This window comes from Zingiber officinale, chromosome 8A, assembly GCF_018446385.1.
Source record: "Zingiber officinale cultivar Zhangliang chromosome 8A, Zo_v1.1, whole genome shotgun sequence".
In the NCBI taxonomy this organism is placed as follows: Eukaryota; Viridiplantae; Streptophyta; class Magnoliopsida; order Zingiberales; family Zingiberaceae; genus Zingiber; species Zingiber officinale.
In genome coordinates this window covers 17406825-17428656 of record NC_056000.1, presented here as the reverse complement: position 1 = coordinate 17428656, position 21832 = coordinate 17406825, and the positions used below count along the sequence as shown (strand labels likewise).

The 21832-nt window shown below is 36.6% G+C and overlaps 1 protein-coding gene and 1 pseudogene across 2 annotated transcripts; one reads left to right on the top strand and one right to left on the bottom strand.

Annotated features, from left to right (window-relative positions):
- Positions 1 to 9719: 9719 nt before the first annotated feature.
- Positions 9720 to 13223, top strand: LOC122012823 (transmembrane protein 230-like). 2 transcript variants are annotated; one of them, XM_042569471.1, is made up of 3 exons: positions 9720 to 9914; positions 12221 to 12519; positions 12773 to 13223. In XM_042569471.1, the coding sequence occupies exons 2-3, from the start codon at positions 12258 to 12260 to the stop codon at positions 12847 to 12849; spliced, it is 339 nt and encodes a 112-aa protein (XP_042425405.1). In that variant the 5' UTR covers positions 9720 to 9914; positions 12221 to 12257; the 3' UTR covers positions 12850 to 13223. The 2 variants fall into 2 exon arrangements, with proteins under 2 accessions (XP_042425405.1, XP_042425406.1); XM_042569472.1 differs by having other exon boundaries at positions 12188 to 12519.
- A 297-nt stretch (positions 13224 to 13520) lies between these two features.
- Positions 13521 to 21315, bottom strand: LOC122012822 (annotated as a pseudogene).
- Between the last annotated feature and the right edge of the window lie 517 nt (positions 21316 to 21832).

The window sequence follows — 21832 nt, the reverse complement described above, 5'->3', positions numbered from 1 at the left end:
GGGCTGGTGCTGTGCCCCCCTCCGCCAAGTCATAGTCCCGTCATCTCTATCTACGTGAATGCCGGCTAAGGAGAAGTTCCGAGAGGATATAACATCGAACTCGGTCATATGGGCAACGTCTCCTCTAGTGACATCAATGTGCAGTGAGGACATATAGGCTGTCAGAATGTGACCAAATGGCATATGGACTCGACTGTCAGTCACGTATCCGGCTGCGTAAGTGATGGTGGAGAAGATATGTAGGCTAATGTCAATCTCCAACCTATGAATCAGGGCATAAAGTAGGAATGAATGGAATGGGCGCATCACAGCGATGTCCCGAGTGGTCAGTGGTAAAATACAAAGAACTACAACCCTATAAAGAGCGTAGTCATGGACTCTAAGTTCTACTGACCGAAACTGTGTTACAGTGGGATCTCTCTCTCCCCCAAAAAAAATACGAATACATCGTATCGAGAGTAATATGTGAGTAGGGATCGTCGAACGGTAGATCCCTCAGAGGATAGCACAAAAAGGGGCAAGTAGAAGGACGCAACTCTAAAAACTCTCTAATAGTCGTAGGGGAAAATACGATATCAGTGCCTGCTGCCCTAGTGGTATAGGTGAAGTCATCTATTTTTACTAAGTTATTGCAAAATTCGGCACATAGACTTATGTTTATCGGCTTGCAGTTAAGTAAAGCAGACTACCTATCGCGCTCTGATAATGTCTTAAGTCTACTGACCTTCCAGTAGGAACATCATCTAGGATTGTGTTTACGGCCATAGGTGTTTTTATTTCTTTAGTATTTTCCATTCCAAATTTTCTAAGTAACTCCTTAGTATATTTTTGTTGATAAATATAATTTCCTTCATTTGTTTGTTTCTTACTGTATATAAAGAATATATGAAAAAAAATTTAGAAGACAACAAAAAAATTATTTTAGAGAGGGGAAGAATATTTTACCGAGGAGCCATCGAAAAAATATAGATTTGACGACCTCGGTTGAATCGCAACAGCGTCTTCACCGCACGAAAATTTAATTTAGAGTACTTTCGCACTGAGGTTCAAAGTGAACCTTGGCAAAAGTGAAAATGAGTGGGGCAGAGGTTGGGGGCGCCTGCTGCCCCTTATTTATAGGGCACTCCGGGCGCCCGGACCCCTTCCGGGCGCCCCCGACGAGAATACCAGGGGCGCCCGCCCCTGGTTTTTGACCTCCTTCTTTTTTTTTTTTTTTTTTTAAGTAAGATTTTGAAAACTTTAAGTTTCAAATTAAATTTTGAGATTAATTTAAGTTTCTTTTAAAATTAATTTTTAAGTTTAAAACTAAAATTTTGAAATTAATTTTAAGTTTAAAATTAAAATTTTTGAAATTAATTTGTAAGTTTAAAATTAAAATTTTTGAAATTAATTTTTAAGTTTAAAATTAAAATTTTTGAAATTAATTTTTAAGTTTAAAATTAAAGTTTTGAAATTAATTTTTAAGTTTAAAATTAAAAATTTTGAAATTAATTTTTAAGTTTAAAATTAAAATTTTGAAATTAATTTTTAAGTTTAAAATTAAAATTTTTGAAATTAATTTTTAAGTTTAAAATTAAAATTTTGAAATTAATTTTTAAGTTTAAAGTTAAAATTTTGAAATTAATTTTAAAGTTTAAAATTAAAATTTTGAAATTAATTTTAAGTTTAAAATTAAAATTTTGAAATTAATTTTAAGTTTAAAATTAAAATTTTGAAATTAATTTTAAGTTTAAAATTAAAATTTTGAAATTAATTTTAAGTTTAAAATTAAAATTTTGAAATTAATTTTAAGTTTAAAATTAAAATTTTGAAATTAATTTTAAGTTTAAAATTAAAATTTTGAAATTAATTTTAAGTTTAAAATTAAAATTTTGAAATTAATTTTAAGTTTAAAATTAAAATTTTGAAATTAATTTTAAGTTTAAAATTAAAATTTTGAAATTAATTTTAAGTTTAAAATTAAAATTTTGAAATTAATTTTAAGTTTAAAATTAAAATTTTGAAATTAATTTTAAGTTTAAAATTAAAATTTTGAAATTAATTTTAAGTTTAAAATTAAAATTTTGAAATTAATTTTAAGTTTAAAATTAAAATTTTGAAATTAATTTTAAGTTTAAAATTAAAATTTTGAAATTAATTTTAAGTTTAAAATTAAAATTTTGAAATTAATTTTAAGTTTAAAATTAAAATTTTGAAATTAATTTTAAGTTTAAAATTAAAATTTTGAAATTAATTTTAAGTTTAAAATTAAAATTTTGAAATTAATTTTAAGTTTAAAATTAAAATTTTGAAATTAATTTTAAGTTTAAAATTAAAATTTTGAAATTAATTTTAAGTTTAAAATTAAAATTTTGAAATTAATTTTAAGTTTAAAATTAAAATAAGCCTAATTCATCTCACCCGATCTATGTTATCAATCGGGAATCCTATGATTTTGTGAGATGAAATTGGTTTGATTACAGACTTTGGTTTGACTTGTGTTAGATTCAGATTTAGTTTTGGTTTCCACAATAGGCATTCTTCGATAAACTTCTAAGCTTGGTGAGTCACGGGGACATCATTAGAAGTAACCAACCTTCAAGTTTTCCGAATAGTCCTATCCACTAACTTAGTACTAAATCTTGGTCTAACCGGTTAGGATCGTTTAAGGGTAGCTTCGGCCACTTCCCAAATGCACCGATCGAAGCCATATCTTTCTAGACATGCGATGCCCAAGCTTCCTAACGTACTATCATCCAAAACTTCACCAGAACATGAGTCAAGTTAACCTCGGTATCTTTTTAACTAATCCTAATTACCCTGTCGGGTTAGTTTGTTTTGGGTTACCCTGTCGGGTATGTTAGTTTTGGAGGTGTCAGCTATTCTGGAGCCTCCCCCTGAATTATTGGCCATTAATTTAGATTTTGGGTTTGTGTCGATTCTTTTTATAGTTATAATCAACTTGGTGATAGTCTAAATTTTGTTGAGTTTTGAATTTTGATTTCAAGTTAAATTTATTTTTTAGTTTTTGATCTGATTTATTCAAGTTTATATAATGTATTTTATCTTTAGGTATATAGAATTGATTAGGTCCTACTTGCGTGGTTAAGCACGCTTTCGGGACCCAAGCTTGTTTAGTTACTTTGTGTTGGGTTAATAATGATTTAAAGGTTTTGTTTGATTTTGACTTATATCCAAGTCCGGTTTTATTATAGCATGCCTTTTGGTTATTTAGAATTAAATCTAAATTTTTAGATCTTGTTGTGAATTTTTCCAACAATTCTTTTAACTTATTAATTTCACTTTTTAATGATAAATTCTCCTCCTCAAGTGTTCGGTCTTGAGTTGGATTCGAATTTTTTAATTGTTCCTTGAGGTTTTGATTTTCTTCAAGAAGTGATTTATTTTCATTTTCCAATTTAACTAATTTTTTATTTAAACACGAGATAATTCTAAAGAATTTACGATTTAAGTTTAGGTATACCTCTTCGGAACCTTCGGAAACGAGTGCGGACTCGTGGCTTGATTCGGGTTCGGACCCGTCTTCCGATTCCTCTGATTCGGCTGCTTCGCGAGCCATCAGCGCGAGGTGACTTTGGTGCTTTTGCCTTTCTCCCTCCGATTCGTCTGAGGAGGAATCGTCCCATGTTGCTTTGAGGGCTTTCTTCTTTGTTGACTTTGGTTTGTCAAGTTTCAATCTTGGGCATTCGTTCTTGTAGTGCCCCTTTTTGTATCCGAAACATATGACATTTCTTGAGTCGGTTGGCGAACTGATCTTCAAGATCCTGCTTGAAGTTTCTCTTTTCCGGTGAACATTTTCCTTACAGTTCACCAGTGTTCTTCGTCTTGAGTCTTGATCGGAATCTTCTTGATTCGGGTTTGTTCTTCTTTTCTTTAGAGGAACTCGCGAATAAAGCTACACCTTTCTCGACCCGGCGTTAGTTTGCTCATGAAGTTCTAATTCACGTAAGAGTTCATCCAATTTTAATTTAGATAAATTTTTGAAATTTTGTAGGCATCTACAATTGATGCCCACAAATTATTTCGCGGAAAAGCATTTAACGCGTACCTTATTAAGTCTCGGTTCTCCATTTGGTGTCCTATCGCGTGGAGACCGTTGAGGATATCTTTGACCCTCGCGTGGAGCTGACTTGCCGTTTCTCCTTCCTGCATTTTTATATTAAAAATTTTATTTAACAGCAAATCTCTTTTTGTTACCTTCGCGCCGCTTGTTCCTTCGTGCAGCTTGATTGGTTTATCCCAGAGCTCCTTAGCGTTTTCATGCGGTCCGACCCGGTTCTTCTCGTGTTAGTCCGCAGTGTAGAGTGTTGATGGCTTTGTTTTCAATTGATGCCTTTTTCTTTAAATCATTTGTCCATTCTTCAGGGTCTATTATTTTCCCGGAGTTGTCTACTGGAATTTTATAAGCCTTTGTGACGCTCATCCATTGGTCGTAGTCTGTCTTCATGTAGACCTCCATTCTTCTCTTCCAGTACGAAAAGTCATCCCCGTTGAATAGGGGAGGACGAACTGTGCTGAAGCCTTCTTGTTGAGACATCTTATCCTGCACACACTAAATTAACTGGAAAAAAGGAAATCCCAAGACTTCGTCTTGGATTAGCAGTGCGGAAAAAAAAGAACTCTAAGTGTAACGAAAAAAATCTTCCAAAAAGATAATAATATCAGTTTGGAATTGAAAAATATTTCACCCCCTGTCTGATTGGTGGTTGCACCAAATCAGAGCGGTACCTGCTCTGATACCACTTGTAAGACCGATAGGTTCGATAGGGGGGTGAATATCGATTCGAAAATTCGAGTATAAGCGCAGCGGAAAAAAAAATGAACACAGTTGTTTTACTTCGTTCGGAGCCTGTGACGACTCCTACTAAGGCCCGTGGTCCTTGACCACTTTCGTTGGGCAATCACTAGCAATTCGAATATAATTACAAAATGAGTACAAGGAATGCTAATGAAACAAAGTAATACCGACAAGGAAATTAACCGAAAAGACGAAGAAGCACTTTGTCGGAGCTTTGTTAGCGTCGCAGGAACGTGGAGCAGCAGGACCAGCAGTCGAAGAGTTCTCGTAATGATGGTTCTGAAGCTCCTGCCTGGGCTTCTTTTATATGCTGTCCCGGGCGCTGGATCCCTTCGCCTGGAACGTGACGTAGCTGCACAAACCATGATGCTCCACGTGGCGACGACTTGGCTGGATGAGCCTTCCGGCGGACCTCCGGCGCCTGATCCTCCGGACCCTTTTCTCCAGTAGTCCTTCTCCTGCAAGAAAAGGTTAGTCCGAGGCAAATGTACCTGCAGAAAGAATGTTAGCACAGTTTTATAGATGAGCAAGTATGACTTAGATTCCGTCTTTCCGAGATCGGAATCTAGTCACGATCTCGACTTCGATATCCGAAATGGATCTAAGCCGATCGACGCCTAATGTTCCCTACCCGGAACGCGTCCTCGCCACTCCCCTCCGTGACTTACCTCACTTACCGCCAGACGTCCGGCCAGCCCTGACCTGTCGACTTCTCGCCAGCGTCCGGCCACCGTCGACCCGCTGACTTCTCGCCACTATCCGGTCACCGTCGACCTATGGACTTCTCGCCTATCCGGTCAGCCCGTCGACCTAGCTGGACTTCTCGCCAAGCGTCCGGTCAGCCCGTCGACCCGCTTGGACTTCTCGCCAGCTATCCGGTCAGCCCGTCGACCTAGCTGGACTTTTCCTGCACACTTGATAAAAGTGTCAGACAACAACAAACCTAACTTAACCTGATTTGTCATTCATCAAAACCTGAGTTAGACCGTTAGTGCTAACCGCACCAACAAGAAGAATATCAGTGGACGAAGAAAGAGCAAGCCGATTTCGTGGCGAACGGGAAAGCAGAATTCCATCTGCTCAGCGTCCTTCCGCCCCATGAGGTCAACCGAATTGGCAGCTACGTCTCCGCCAAAGATTTCTGGGAGAAGTTCCTAGAGCTCCATGAAGGTACTTCAGGAGCGAAGTTAGCAAGGCGGGACATCCTCCGAGCTCAGCTAGCAAATCTCTGGATGAACAATGGAGAAAAGGTAGTGCAACTCCAAGCATGAATCAAAGAGTTGATAACTCAGCTAAACAATCTCGGAGAATCGGTAACAAACTAAGATTTGATTCGGTATGCGCTCAACTTCTTCCCAAGAACTTTAGAATGAGCATCCTTAGTAGATACATACTACATCTCTAAGGACTTTGAGGTAAGTACGCTAGAAAATCTATTTTCTACCTTCGAACTTCACGAATCTCGAATTACAGATTCAAAAGACATAGAAAAGACAAACCTCAACGTTGCCCTAAAGGCAAGGATGGAAGATCAAGAGTCTGAGACATCCATCGATGAAGACGAAATGGCTCTACTAGTAAAAAGGTTCAATAAATTTCTTAAGTCTAATAAGTTTAAATCGCAGTCAAGAAGCATCACCGAAACAAAAGAAATGTTCGATGCTACAACTACAACGAAGAAGAGCACATCAAGGATGACCGCCCAAAATTGAAGGAAAAGGACAAGCACAAAAAACTAACTTCCTCCAAATACAAGACCATGAAGGCCACTTGGGATGATTCTTCATCCTCTGATTCCGAGGTAGCAACCTTCTCGGGACTAACGCTAATGGCTAGCCATCAAGAAGAAGATGAGACAAACTCAGAGATGAGCATAGATGAAGGGGGAGGATAATAAGAAGAAAACTGCAATGAAGGAAGAGCATCAGAAATTGAGGTAAGTGAAGTACCTGCTCTAACCCCCAAACAATCTTTTCATTTTATCAAAGTTCTTACAAGAGACTTAGTGAAATCAGAAAAACAGATTACTGAGTTAAACAAAATATTAGATAACCTGAAATCAGAGAATGAAAAATTAAAATTGCAAATTAAAAATTTGAAATTAGATACATGTTGTCAAAAACCAAACATTTTTCAAAAGTCTAACCTTGAGATTTATGAAAAATTAAACTGGTACATTAAAAACATCAAGGACAACTTAAAAGAATACTTAAAGGATATGTACCCCTAAATATCTAACTAACCCAGTAGGAAGGACCCTCTATTGGGTTCCAAAATTCTATCTAGATTAAAACCTTCTGTTAATCAAGGCTTTCAAAAGAAATTAAATGTTTCAATTCCTTAAAAGGCTTTGTCTAGAAGTGGTTGATGATCCAATAACCAAGAAGGCTTAGTGTCTCGCCATAGCCTGGAAGTCGATTATCGAATTAAATGTTTAATTGACAAACTGACAAATAATTAAGATAATGTTTTTAAATTCTTGTCAACTATTTAAGCGTTTCAAGTTTTTTTTTGGAAATTTCTAACTTGGAAATTGTTTCAAATTTTGTCTAACTTGGAAATTTTGAAAATTTACAACTTGAAAAAAAATTTCCTTTTCGAAATTTTTTAATCTATACCTTGGTTTTTTTTATGTGTATCCTAATTTTTGATATGATCAAAGGGGGAGAGATAAGTATAAATTTAGGGAGAGTTAGAATATTTTGTCAAATTATTTTATTTTATTTCTGAATTTTAATAGATCAATTCATTTTAGTATTGCAATTTCTTTTTTGCAATCTTTATGCTTGAAATGATGTTAGTTCGGTAATTTCTTTAAATTACTTGTTTGTTTTACTTTAACTTGAACTTGGATTGATCCACATCAAAAAGGAGGAGATTATTGGACCCCATGATTGTTTTGATGTGATCAACCAAGTTAGGTTGAGTCATGTTTTGTTTTAATCCTTGTCTAAGTGTGCAAGAGCTTAGGAATGCAGGAAGTCGAGCGGAAGATGCAGCTAGTGAGAAGGACGGCACGGGAAGAAAGCCGACATGCTTGGTGCGTCTGAGGGACGAAAGAGCTGCGGAATAGTACACCGGTGGATGAGAAGAACGTACACAACGTTCGAGGGACGAGAAGCCAGAGCGAAAGTCTGTTCGAGGAGAAGACCGGAAATTAGGTTCGGGTGAGCCCTATTTCGTTTGACCGCAATCACCCAAGCGATCGAAGCTTCGGAAGAAGAAAATGAGTGAAAAGAAGCTGGAGTTATTTATACGTTGCAGCATTGAGGGCGCCCTCCACATTGAGGGCACCCTCCATGGCGTTGAAAGCGCCCTCCAAATTGAGGGTGCTCTCCATGGCATTGAGGGCGCCCTCAAACCAGTCAAAGTGATCGTTTCGTATTTAAATAAAACTTTATCCAAATGCCACGCTAGAGGTGCCCTCCATGCTTATGGGAGGCACCCTCAAGCCGAAGATAGAGTTTCCAGCCCCTATAAAAAGGGTCATGGAGCTAGGGAATTAATCATCAACTCTTGTACTAACTTCCTAGCAACTACTTAAGTTTTATTGTATAAAAGGTTTCTCCGCCTTCAGAGAAGGAGATTTTGACTGAGCTTGTCAACTGTCGTGAATTAACAACCACGTAGGTTGTAACTAAGTCAATCATTGAGTCTCTTCTTTAATTATGTTCTTTTATTTTTATTTATTATTATTGCACCTTAAAAGTTGAAAGATGAGGAGGGTATTTTTTTTGTTTCAGGCAATTAACCCCTCTCCTCTTACCGGCCCGCTGCACCAACAACCTGGACCACTTGGACTGAGACATATATGATCCAGTTTTGTTGTTGGATTATCCACCTCTGGGCGCCTGACCACCTTCGGGTGCCTAGATCACTGATGTAGCTACACCGCGACGAAGCTCTATTCGGTTGTCTCTATCTACTTCCGGGCACCTAGATGTTGACATACATCAGTCAATTGGAGTGCACCAACTCATCTACACGAGTAGCTAGGTTTGGGCCAATCTAGGCACCTAGAACTATTCGAGACACCCAGACCTCCAAGCCCCTGGACCCTTTTCGAGCACCTGGAACGTCTTTTTTCTAATTTTCTTTTTCTTATACCACAGAGTTAGCACAACAAGCATAATATGAAAAATTAAATGTTTTGACAGTCTTGTAACTGACCGGTCCTGACTTCGGATTTCATTGAAATACTAGGTCGAATAGACACTTATTGTTCCCTCAATTGGGAACACGTCATCACTATATCACTCTCCTCCGGTACTTATATTACTTATCATTTCTCAACTTACTTGACTTTTGACTCACTAGGTCTTCTTATTTCATCTGAAATTCAGTGAGTTGACAAGACACACAGATCCAATTAAACTTCCTGTCATATAACAATTTATCTAATCTTTTTTATTAATTATCAATCTAACTAGACTTTAATATAATATCAAGTCTCATCAAATATTAAAAATATAATTCCTAACTTTAATTCATTTACCATCGAATCGAATGAGCATTATCAACTGTGTTATCGGGAGAAATGTTCATATAATGCAAGATGAATTTGTAATAAAAATAAAATAACAATACTAAATTATAAGTATACATCTGAAAACATTTATAAAAATGTGTGATGATAAAACAAAATAATAGAGATATTTTTAAAATATAGTTGAAATTATTACATTAATATGGGATAAAATGCAATTCTCTATCTCTTTTTCCATAATTTAGTTTGATTTTTCGACTTCGCGTTTTGGATCGACACTCGAAAGGGTTCGCGAGGCTGCTGCGAAATTGGCATCTTCCTGTCGAAGGCGAGTTTTCTTCCTCCTTTTCTTCCTTTTCGACCTCTTCTGTTCTTTGCCGATGCTGATCCCTTTTGCTCTCTTGATTTTCTGATCTGCCGCCTTCTTCCAGCTCTTTAGATGAGCCGTCCGTGTGGGTAGATCTGGTGAGGGCCGTTGGTTTGGAGTTCAGGTCTGTGCTGGAGGTTCGGGCTCTTTCCGACGGAATAAATGGAGGTGGAAGGGTAGCCGTGCCGGTGAAACGACAGAGATTTTGCCGTTGATTCATTGTCTTCTTCCCTCAACACTTCCTTCCGCCGGTGGCGATCAAGGTCAGATCTGTGTTTAAATATAATAATAATCATATAAAAATATTAATAAATTTAAATGTGAATTGATAATTAAATTATGAATAAGAAAATAAAATATTCTAAAGAATATGTCTTTTTGTGTGGGTGTGAGCGGGTTGAAGCTGAATTAATGTTTGATATTTAAATTGTACAATTTTGATGAAAAAACTATATCGAATATAGTGTTATGGGTTCTTTCTCTCTTGTTTTTTCGGTTGATGTCGCTTATTAGTTCTATAATTTTGTGTTTACTTGGACGGAAGTGGGAAAGAAAAGAATGATGGGAAAATCCTTTTTTTTTTTTAAGAGATACTTGGAACGAAGTAGAGAGAAAGAATGGGTTTGATTCGATCTTATTTCTTTTTTGATTTTATTTTGGCCAAAATTGGGCAAAAGTAGTGAGCAGGAAGGTCATTTCCTCTAATGTAAGACATCAGTCCTTGGAAGTCCCAATTTTACAGTTGGCTGCATGAACTTTATTAATCAATTTCAACTTAACTTGAGTTTTCTTTGATCTCGAACTATTTTCACATCTTCAACTCTAATTGATTTATCTCACTTAAATATAGAATTTTTTTTTTGCAATTCCACTAGTAGAATTTATTATGGGTAAAAATAAAAAAAGCACCTTATTTTTGGAATTGTCGAGATGCGCTTCATTTTTTATTTTTTATTAAAAAGGCACTCCCCCCCCCCCCCACACACACCTCATATAAAATTACCCATTACCCTCTACTACATTATTCTCATTATTATCTTTCTTATATTTTCCGCTTAAATCCTGATATGAGGGCATGTTATATTGTAACTGCTATAACTGAGATGTCATACAGTTGTGACGTATATGGTTTCGTAGCTGCTACAATGTGAATATTAGGTAAGTTTTGATATGTCAAAAATTTTTATTTAGGTTGAACCACATGACGTATAATATATCAAATTGAAATTCGTTCAGATATCTTTATTTATTATCGAGTGTAACCCATAATGGCCCAGTCTTAGGCCAAAAAACGTAGTTTAAAGTTTTTTGAGGCTCTAAAGAATTTTAATCCTCTTTATTAAGGTTATTTTTCATGTTGCAACAGCTATGAAATCGTAACTGCTACAACTACTAGCTACAACTATTGTAGTTGTAGCAGCTACGAAATCGTAGTTACTATAACATGTATAGCAACTACGGTTTCGTAACTGCTACAATGCACCCCACCGTTTTAGGATTTAGGCATGCAATATAGACGAGATAATAATGGAAACAATGTAATATTGTCAAACATGGTACCGAAGGCAATGATGTCATTTTACAAGGTAGTGAGGCATCCTTTTAATAAAAAAATCAAAATGGACGCCGTTTTGATGATTTGGAAAAGTAGGGATGCTCTTTTGATTTTTGCCCATTTATTATTATACTAATAGGTCTTGTCAACTTTAGAGCTTGGCTAATGTTTATGAACAACCACTAGAATTTATGCTTTAGATTTAGAAGTCATACTAATATGTAGTAGGACATCCTTTTCTAAATACTTTTGGCAATTGTGTTAATGATTGATAAAATCTTCATATCATACACTTCAAGTCTACAGATATAAGCTCTAGTTCCTCCTATTATGTTTGGCACCAACTAGAAATAGAATGCCTGAACACTATGCTTATGGAAGTGTAAAAGCTACGATGTAGAAAAAATTTAAGATGGTTTTTTTTTGACATAAAGACCTCACTTAAATAAGCTGACCTATTTATTTTAATTTTTTCAAATAATAGTCGCCAAAGTATATTGAATAGCTGTTGTAGAGAAATAAGCCACCTATGAATGATAGTTTAAAATTATGTTGTGATTGTGTCTAGCAGTCTGCTTAGAGCAAGTTGGCTCAACCTCGTCTAGATCCATGCCTTGAATTCTTCGAAGGTCAGTCACAAATGTCCCTTCCTCATTCTTTTCCAAGATGTTACTGGCTCCTTGCTCGGGGTGGTGTCAACCACTCAATAAGACACCTATGCCTCCCTTTCTAGCACTATGATGTACAGTATGTTTTCGAGTGGTGAAGTTCCTAGTTGCCCACATGAGCCAATTTTTGTCCAATAATGTGGTTACTGCATCCATTTCTTATTTTTGTAATGGTTTGATTACAGAAAAAATTTACTTTGTTTGGTTTTAGAAACAATTCCGAAAAACTGACAAAGCCTTTTTACCTTTTGATGTTGCAAGGATCATGTACCTTTGTTTATGCTTTTTCCCCTTTATATATTGACTTTTCCAGCTATATGATCACGTTTGGAATTGCATTCTACAGTCATTGCCATTAAGGAAACTGCCTAAGTAGGAGTTTCATGGCATCAAGACGACATGTTAGGTACTCTCCTCTTGCTGCAGATGACAATGATGATCACATGAAGGAAGACGTTCGCTTTGCCTACAACCCCAAGGCTTTTGACAGAGTTCCATGGAAATCAGTAGCTCTTGCACTTTTTCTCCTGGCCCTTGGGACTCTTCTCCTTATTCTATCAGTCTTCATCTTTACAGACCATATGGAGGGTGAGCAATCCCAAGCATATGGCCTCTTGGCGCTTGGTAGCCTTGCATTTCTTCCGGGTATGTAGTGTATAGGTTTGACATCTGTTTTCTGAATGAACTATTTTTTTCTTTGTCTCACTGAACTTGTGCACATGATGCTCCAAATTGCTCCATTTCTTCCCCTTGCCTTTTCTTCTTTTACTGATGTAGACACAAGTATCTTGTTGCTTTTCCTTTGCTTCTGTTTGGGCTCCTTCCCTCTAAATTAGACTCGCCCTTGGGCAAAGTTGATGTATCATGGGTATTGAATCAACATTTATAATTATTGCAGGTTTCTATGAGACTCGGATTGCATATTACTCCTGGAGGGGCGCACCAGGGTATCGGTTTTCTGCCATTCCCAGCTAGTGCAAGTTGCGTGCTGGGGAATGTGGAATGTGATACATTATAAAAATAACAGTTCAACTCCACCTCAATCTGTCTTACCAACTTTGTTTAGCATCAGTTCAAATCTTTTGTCCCCGAATCCCGTGTCCCCTCTGTCCCACTCGTTGATTGGACGAGTCATGTAACATCTTAAGGATATGGTACACATCACGAGGTTATCACATACATCCGATCGACAAGACCTCTCTGACAGAAGATTTGAACTGGTTTAGCATAGCTTGTTATGCAACTTTGATGGTTGCTCACACGTTTCACAAATTGTCATGCGTGGAATGGCTTTGTGATCTTATAGCCTGGTAGATCTTGAGTTTGGAAATGTTTCCACAAGAAGTTTATTTTTGGAACTTTTTCTCAGTGTTTTCAATATATATAAACAGCATTTCTTTGATAAATCTGAAACACAGCCCAACTTATGTAAATAAAAATGAGGGAATATAAATAAAAAACACCATATAGTTCCACTCTTGCAGGTGCCAATGTTGGCACACCAAGAACAACACCAGATCCTATTTAATTTTGACTAGACAATGAAACTCCAACTCAACAAAAATGTAAACCATGATTCATCCATTTTATCAATCTATCCAGTAGAATGAACAAAATTCTGGCATGGAAGAAAACAGAGAAAACAATTGAGGGGAAAAAACTTCTAAAGCCAATGCATACGAGCAAGAACTGGCTTTTCACAGAATTACATACATAAAGTTTCTCAGATATACAGAGAATAATTTTTTCCGTTTGTTCTTTTATCTCAAAATGAAATACAACAAGAATGGAGACTTCATCACCCTTCAGCACAGCACGTTGCAGTCCTTGTGGAAAAAAAAAACTGTACATTATCGGCACAGGCACAAACTCATCACCATGGATGAGTTTTCATTTACAAGGACACCTCTCTCGTATAGTTAGGAAAAAGAAGAAACTTTCCCACTGACGTTAGAGGTGGTGTGATCCCTCCGATTGAATGCCTTCATTGCCCGAGGCAATTTGCCGGGAGTCAGAGAGAGAGAGGCGCCTAGACTTCCCAGTGGTAGCTTCGAGAGGAACTTCTAGGGGTGGAGGGCCTGACGAGGAGACAAGGAAATTTCTTGCCATTGGAACATCAACCGGAGAGGATGGAGAAAGACTGTAAGCATACAGCCCCATGGGTGTTGCCATTGGATGGTTAAATTTGCAATGGGCTCCAAACTTGCAGATGCCATATCTCGAATAGAAAATGCACAAAGGTTCTCCCTGCCATAAAGAAAACAGGATCCTACATTTAGCCAGATCCATGTCGAAAGATGCTAGGAGTATAAAAGTTGCCCCTATCGATTCTAGTATGCAAACATCAAGTTGGCAAGCAAGTATTGATTCCCAACAGTACAAAATACCGAGGATCATAGCAAGCAAGCTACCACACAGGATCAAGGTACGGAAGATGATCCCAAATTCCCAGTGTCAAATCACAACTATAGAGGTCAATCATTGTTAAATTTACAAAAAGCCATACAAGAGAATTGTGTTTCTAATGATTCGTGTAATTGGCGAACAATGCAGGACGCAAAAAAGGAACCCAGACATTATCATATAAAGAATTTGATGTCAGCAAAAGTAACGAAATTAATGGAAGGAAACACGTGCGAAAAATGTCAATTTATTATATAGGATGACAGACACCTAGAGCATCATAAAGGAACAAGATGAGTTTGTGAGAAACATACAGGGCGTAAAGGAAGGCCTAACGGACTCAGCAAACAGTTAGGGGGAGGAACCATTCTCTCTCGAGGATGATTGAACTTGCAGGCTGCGCCAAATTTACAATCTCCTGTCTTCATATAAAATTGGCATTCAGGTTGATCAGGTCTTTCAGGGAAGACACTGTCCCTTGCCATTATGTACTGACCCATGGGAAGAGCATTTGATCGGTAAGATGGGACTGTCCCTTGAGCTCCTACCACTGTTTCACTTTGGCGAGATGCCCCAAAAAATGAAGAAGTTCGTGGCATAAGCAATGGACTCTCGGATGATGAAACAGCTCCTAATTGTCCCTAAAGAGGCAGAAAATACTTGTGATAGTAGCATAATCCAATATGATAACAGTATGTAAGGGGGCAAATCATGTCGTTAAAGAAGGTATTGTAGAGGTCTATCTATATCTTACTGAGCAGCGAATCATGTGCATAGATCCAATTATTGATATCAAATATAACAAATTGTTAATAAAGAATAAAATTTTCCCAAAACTAAAATAACAATGTTATAGAAGATAGAAACATTCAAACAGAACTATTTGATATCAATTATCTTTAGAGCTATGTAAGTATCAAAGATTTGTGATAACTACTTCCAGTAGAACTAAGAAACCCAGTTAACATAACATGACTGCCACAGGCATGGAATTAAATTTACCAAATATTGAGTCTCTCATAATTACAATGAAATTGGGCAAATTAGTTAACTTGCTCAAATATATAAAACACTAAATATTAAGAACAATTAATAGAATTCTGAACACCCATAAACAAATAATGGGTTAAATATTCCTGGCATAGTGCTTTGTTATCCATGTTATCATTCAAAGTTGGATAAGATTAGTTGCTCAAATGGTTGGACAAGTATATTAATCAGAAAACTAGTCCAGTTTAAGCCAAAAATACTGGTGTTAAATAACAGGTCAACCCAAGTCAAAATGAAGGTTTAGACTTCAACATGGATGTTTTGTTTTCAAATAATCCTATTTCCATAATCCATATTCAGTATTTCCTGTATAGTTTATATTTCTAACAACAATAGCAATGGGAACATAATGTTTGCATTGCACTAAACAGTTAGCTGGGAGTATGTTGGAAAACTGATTCAATGGAGACTTGTGTGTGGAAATGCTGATGGTCCGAGAAAGGGATACCAACATTAAAGATGTTTAGGGAATGTATATTGTTTATATCCAAAAGTACTATAGGCTTTCCATCCAGCTTATACATGGTTTACTATTGTAGGTACTTCTAGTTGTACATTTGTGAAGTAATATGGTTACACTAAGAAAATGGCTTCAAGGGAAAAGAGCTGCACTATAAAGCAGATGACCATAAACATTCGTTGTGCCAAAGTTCTCTCTATAATTTTGTTTACATACTTGGGAGCAAAATATAAATATCAGAGCAACTTCAGGAAAAAAAATGAAAGACAAGAAGGCTTAGCCATATGTACTTGTTTTATCCGTTTGAAATCTAATAAAAATCCTGAGTGGTGTCAACCACTAATTCATATATTCTTCCAATTGGAGAGAGGAACTTTAAGTTATCCCATACTGGAGCTACGCCTTGAAAGAAAATGATGGCTTCAGACAAAGGAAAAGTTTAAGATAATCTAACAGTCTCATCCTTAGGCAGTTGTAAGAACTCTTAACCTTGCAAGACTATCTTCCTTTTGATCCCTATCAAATCCTAGAAAAGCTGGTGATTCCAAAGATATAAGAAAAGGAGTGAAAGAAAGCGGGAATATAACCCTTTTGAGATTTGACTACTTTTTTACCAGCTCTACTTACTCAGCCCACTGGCCTTTCCTTCATCTCCCTGATTCTTATGTTGCTGTAAGTAGCTGCCTGCTTTGTCTAACTTTGCTAAGAAACAATAATTGACTGAGAGTAATGTAGAAATCATTCATATAATAGGTGCTAATATATACATTATACAAATTTTGCTTGGATATTTGAATACATGAACCGATAAACAAACCTATGAAATAATCCAAAGTTTGCTCTTTACTCTCCAGTCAGCTATAAATGGTAAGGATAAGTGAAAGGAGAATCCAAGATGCCCATCATAGATTAGAGAACCAAGGATATAGTTCTCTTATTTCACATAGGCTAAAATGACTAATGCTCTGTTTACTCTAAAGTGCGGACAAGGAAGAGAAAGAAATCTATAGTAGAAAATCATCCTCAGGAAGAGAAGAAAAAGAGTGAAGAAATATCTTCCTTTGCATGCTTGTTTATCTTGATAGATGAAGGTGGATACATGCAGCGTAATTTTGTAAATAAAAAAAGGTACATGCACCATTTTTTTTTTGGTACATGGTCTAATTTTGTGAGTTAAAAAGGGTACATGCATCATTTTTTTCCCATCCGTTGTTTTCGTCTGATTTTGAGATGATCGATTTTGACTCCAAAACTATCCGTTGATGGATTGCATTTCTCTTCCATCTGAAAATTTTAATGAAGTAAACGACGGAAACTTTTCCACTACGGAAACTTTTCCTTAATTTTGCTTTCCGCTCTTCCAAGTAAATTGAAATAATCCAAGTTTGCTCTTTACTCTGCTATCAACTATAAATGGTACGGATAAGTGAAAGGAGAATCCAAGATGCCCATCATAGATTAGAGAACCAAGAATATAGTTCTCTTCTTTCACATACGCTAAAAAGACTAAGGGATGGAACCATTGACAAAATAATATTAACTAAAATAAAATAGTGTAGGGCAATTATAATTTAGCTCCTTTTCAACTTCAGAAAAGAATAAAAAAGATGAGGCCATGATCTGAAATCATTTATAACTTAATAGTTTCAGTTGACAACTCCAACTTCATGTGTTTTTTTAAATCTAAGTTCTTTCAATAACCATCTTATGGTCAGAGAAATGGCATGCAATAAACTTTAGCTTCTAAAAAATTCAGTGTTAAATTGAGAAACTCTAAAAATCTAGTTATGCTTAGACGTGGGACAAGTATATCATGTTTTGCCAACATGAGCTATAACAGAGTCAGGCTGATCCAATTTACCAGAAGATTAAAGAACTGATTGGGTTGATTTTGAAGAGCAACAAACAAATAGCTTTCATCTATGATAGTGAGGAAATAAAAAAGCCCTTTCAAAAATAAAGAGAAAGTAATATCATCATTGTTAAAGAAAAGAAAGAATAGACAAGCTGAGCAGCAGACTTCAGTTTTTTATTTTCATTTCAGAGGACATCAAATGAGTTTGGTCTACAAATCAGAGCCCCAGATCATCAACTATTTATATAATAAAAAATAAGAAAGCAAGGATTGATGTATTATTCATTAGAGGGAGACAATTACATGATTCTTACTGAGTTTTGGCATATATATCTGTCAGTAGCAAAAATCCTGGCTAAAAGAGAGCTTATACATTACAATTTTTTTCTATAAAGATGAGATGCAAATCAAACATTTTTTTCTCAAATTAGGATAATTTCTAAAATAAACGAATCAGACCGTTAAAACAAATTACCAGTCGATAATTAAAGATCCAAATAGATACTTATCTGCTGATAATACACATAGTCACATACCTGATGGATCCTAATAATCCTCCATTTTGGCTAATTTGAAATGACTTGGATTTAACCAACCATATATCCATGAAGGATCTTTGAATATGGCATCACTAACCTATTGCTCTTGCACACTATCACAATTTTGTAGTTTTAAATATGTAATGGTCAAAATTTGGCTGAGTCCACGTCAGCTCAGGGTATATAAATTCATGACCATGAATGCATCATGCAAAATTGCACCATTCGCATAAGCAGTAGTTCACAAGAAAATTTAAATAAAATATTCGCAAAACTTACTCCACATGCCGTATAGATATAATTCCCTGAATTGAAGCATCTTTTTCTTAATCAGAAAAATACAGAGTTTTTTCTGAATGATCCAATATACAATCAACAATGACATAAAATGATCTTATTTGTCCAGTTTATGAATACTCTAGAAAGCAAAGGAATTTAAAACAAAGTTTGACTTACTGGAAATGTGTTCCAGCTAGGTACTTGAACCAAACCTTGAGGAACAATCACTTGAGCATAGCTTGAAAGACCTTGCCATCGTGGGCTAGCAATGAAAGAAGCTCTTGACAAGGGCCAGTTTGTCAAACCCCCAGAATAAGATTGCTGAGAAGTAGGAGAATGTACACCAGGATAAACACTAGACCCGCGTAGTGAAACCAGTGTATTAGAAGGCTGTGGATGGTGAAATTTACAAGTGCTCCCAAATTTACATACTCCAGTTCTCATATAGTATGCACATTCTGTCTCATTCTACATAAATGTAAACATTATGTTATACATATATCATAGTTACACACTCACCAAAAGCTTCAAATACAGTCTTAGAGATTAGCAAGTAGCAGTTACAAACCGGACGAGTTGGATAGCCTAAAACATTTAGTTGGACTCTCCCAACAATCCCTGCCTTATCTCTAGGATGATGAAATTTGCATGTAGCTCCAAATTTGCATGTACCCGTCCTAAGATAGAACTAGCAAAAGGCAACAGAAGACTGTTGAAGTAGGAAGATCATTAAAAAAAAATAAAGACCCAAAATAATATTAAAAAAGCCATACACCATACACATAGGCAAAGTAACATCTAGTTCATGTGTACTACATAAATAAGAAAATTGGCATCTTTATTCCATTAATATTTCTTATATTATTCAGGAAAAGTAAAACAACTGTAGTGTATGTTCTAATTATTTTAGGTTTCAAATAATAATAGGAAATAGATGCAGAGAAAATAGAATACGCACAAGATGGAAAGAGTAAAGAACTATTAGGAAACAGTTACCTGACATTCAGGATGTCCGGCCCTTTCAGGATATCCTCCCTTAATACTTGCAGTAGCAATAGCCTGAAAGTTGACAGATTTCAACCAAAACCAAGATAATTATGACCTCATGTAATATATATACAAAAGAATATAAAAGGCAAAGTTATATTACAAGCTCAAGGAATGAGAAGAAACCCATATAACAGAGAACTTGGGCAAAATGGCAACGGCAAACAGCCAACCACCAAACCAAAAAAGTGAAACCGCCACCAGCACCCAAGCCTTTAACCATGTATCAAAATACTTACTATGTGTAAGAAATTTAAAAAGAAGGATGATCTGTCTCATAATGATTATCTGGTAGATAATAACCTTTTGATCAACTAGATGTTGGTAATTCTTGCCATATATACATCAACAGAAATTGTGGCACCACAGACAAGAGTTTTACAAAAATAACTCTCAAGAAGGCGTGCAATCTAGCTTATTCTTACTTGTGGTCAGTAAAAGAGTCATGGCTTTACCATTGAAGGTATCACTGCAATCACGTAGCCAAATGAAATGGAAACACAGTCGTGAGTGTTCACAATTATTTTTATTTAGAATATTATCTAAGTCCAAAATTGGGAAGCGACAGATGCAAAAATTCATTCGGATGACATTGAGATGATTGGAGTACGCTCAGTGGAATGTGGATGAGATACATGCTCCAGACATGTGCCAGGAGAAATAAAATCTGGAGAAAGCTTATATGTGTTTCTATAACAATTGCAAGATAGATTCCTTAGTAAAGTGACTACACCGTCAGTGCATTGTTAAATTAGTCTAAAGGATACACTTGCTTAATGCATAAGTTACAATAATGTTGATGCGTTGAAATAGAGCAATGCCCTAATTATATCGTTAAAAACTAATAAATGAATTCATACAACAAATTTAAATTTAACAATGCAACACTTGGAAAAGGACAAAGGTGTAAATGGTCACACAATATCATTCAGACTCGAGACCAAAAAAAGAAAAGTTAGCAAGAAGGACAATAAAGAAACTAGTTTACCATCTGTCTATTAGGAGGATGATTGTATCTGCAAGTCATCCCGTATCTGCAAAGGCCGGTTCTAAGATAATAAGTACAGTCAGGCTCCCCTAGACGCTCAGGGTAGGGTCCTGATTCCATGGAATCAATCTCTCTGATGCTCATTTGCCACATTGCTTCTGCACTTGCAACAAATGCGTAGGCTTAGATTACAAGTAAAGTTAAAAAAGAAGAAGCCTCAGCTGAACACAAAATTTTAAAGGATGAACAACAGTGTCAGGAAATAGAAATCGTGGTCGATTAAGATCAATTGTCCCCAATGCATTTGTACCCGGAAGCACAGCTACTTCCTCTGCTTAACCAGAGAACTTCCGTAACGAGACCGGACGGGAGATAACAGTTATGTAGAAAGGGCGTTGAAATTTCGAAAATATGGGAAGATGCTAAAAAGGAATATAAAAATAAACCTTTCCAGCGTATTGTGGCTTCTCGCGACGAAAAGCCAGCAACTTCCCAATCCAATTCGTCAGACCCGGATCGCCCCACTAGCCTCGGCCCAAAGACGCCCAATTTTAACTCCATAACCCCTCAAAACGAAATTTTCCTAGCGAATCGAAAGAAACTACGAAGCCCAGGCACGCGATCGGGGGTGACGAAACCCTAGCTAGCACACGGAGGAGAGTAGAGATGGCAGCTTACCTTCGTCCATAGAAGGGCGGCGCGACGGGGACGTCGAGGCGGAGGCCTCCGTGACGGACACGGAGGACGCCCGGGCGCCGCGCTTGTGGACCCCGGCGGCGGCGGCGTCGTAGTCCATGGGCGGCAGGCGACCCTCAAAAGGTCATGGAAAGGGGAGGAGCCAGGGCCGAAGGGGGGGAGCTCCCATTGGGGAGGAGGGAGGGAGAAAGAAATGGAGTGAGAGGGAGGCGAAAAGAGCGGAAGAGGAGAGACTCGAGTCTCCCGTCTCCTCCACAGCCACAAAGCGTGAGGAAGAGAGAGAGAAGGAGAATAAAAACCACAGCCATCCGCTCCATATGCGTTTGTAGAGGTCGCTGCTGTTTCATTTATCGATTTATGGAAAATAAAACTAAAATAGAACGTAAAAAAACAAAACAAATCGTTTTTTTATTTTAAAAATAAAGAAATAAATATAAATATAAATCCATATTCCAAAATTTTAAATTTTTATTTATTTTCTTCGTTTATTTTTCAAAAATAACCTTACTAGTTTGCTTTGTTCGTGAACGCAAGGGCAACGTGACCATGTTACTTTATGTTTTTAAGTTGTGCAATCTGACTATTTAAATGTCTGAGATGATTATTTATATATATATTTAATTCAAATGTATTACACCAAG

Bases quoted from the DNA above. Each gene is read 5' to 3' on its own strand.
- LOC122012823 (XM_042569471.1), top strand. From the start codon at position 12,258: ATGGCATCAAGACGACATGTTAGGTACTCTCCTCTTGCTGCAGATGAC. The intron at 12,520-12,772 runs GTATGTAGTGTA...TAATTATTGCAG, and splicing joins TAGCCTTGCATTTCTTCCGG to GTTTCTATGAGACTCGGATT.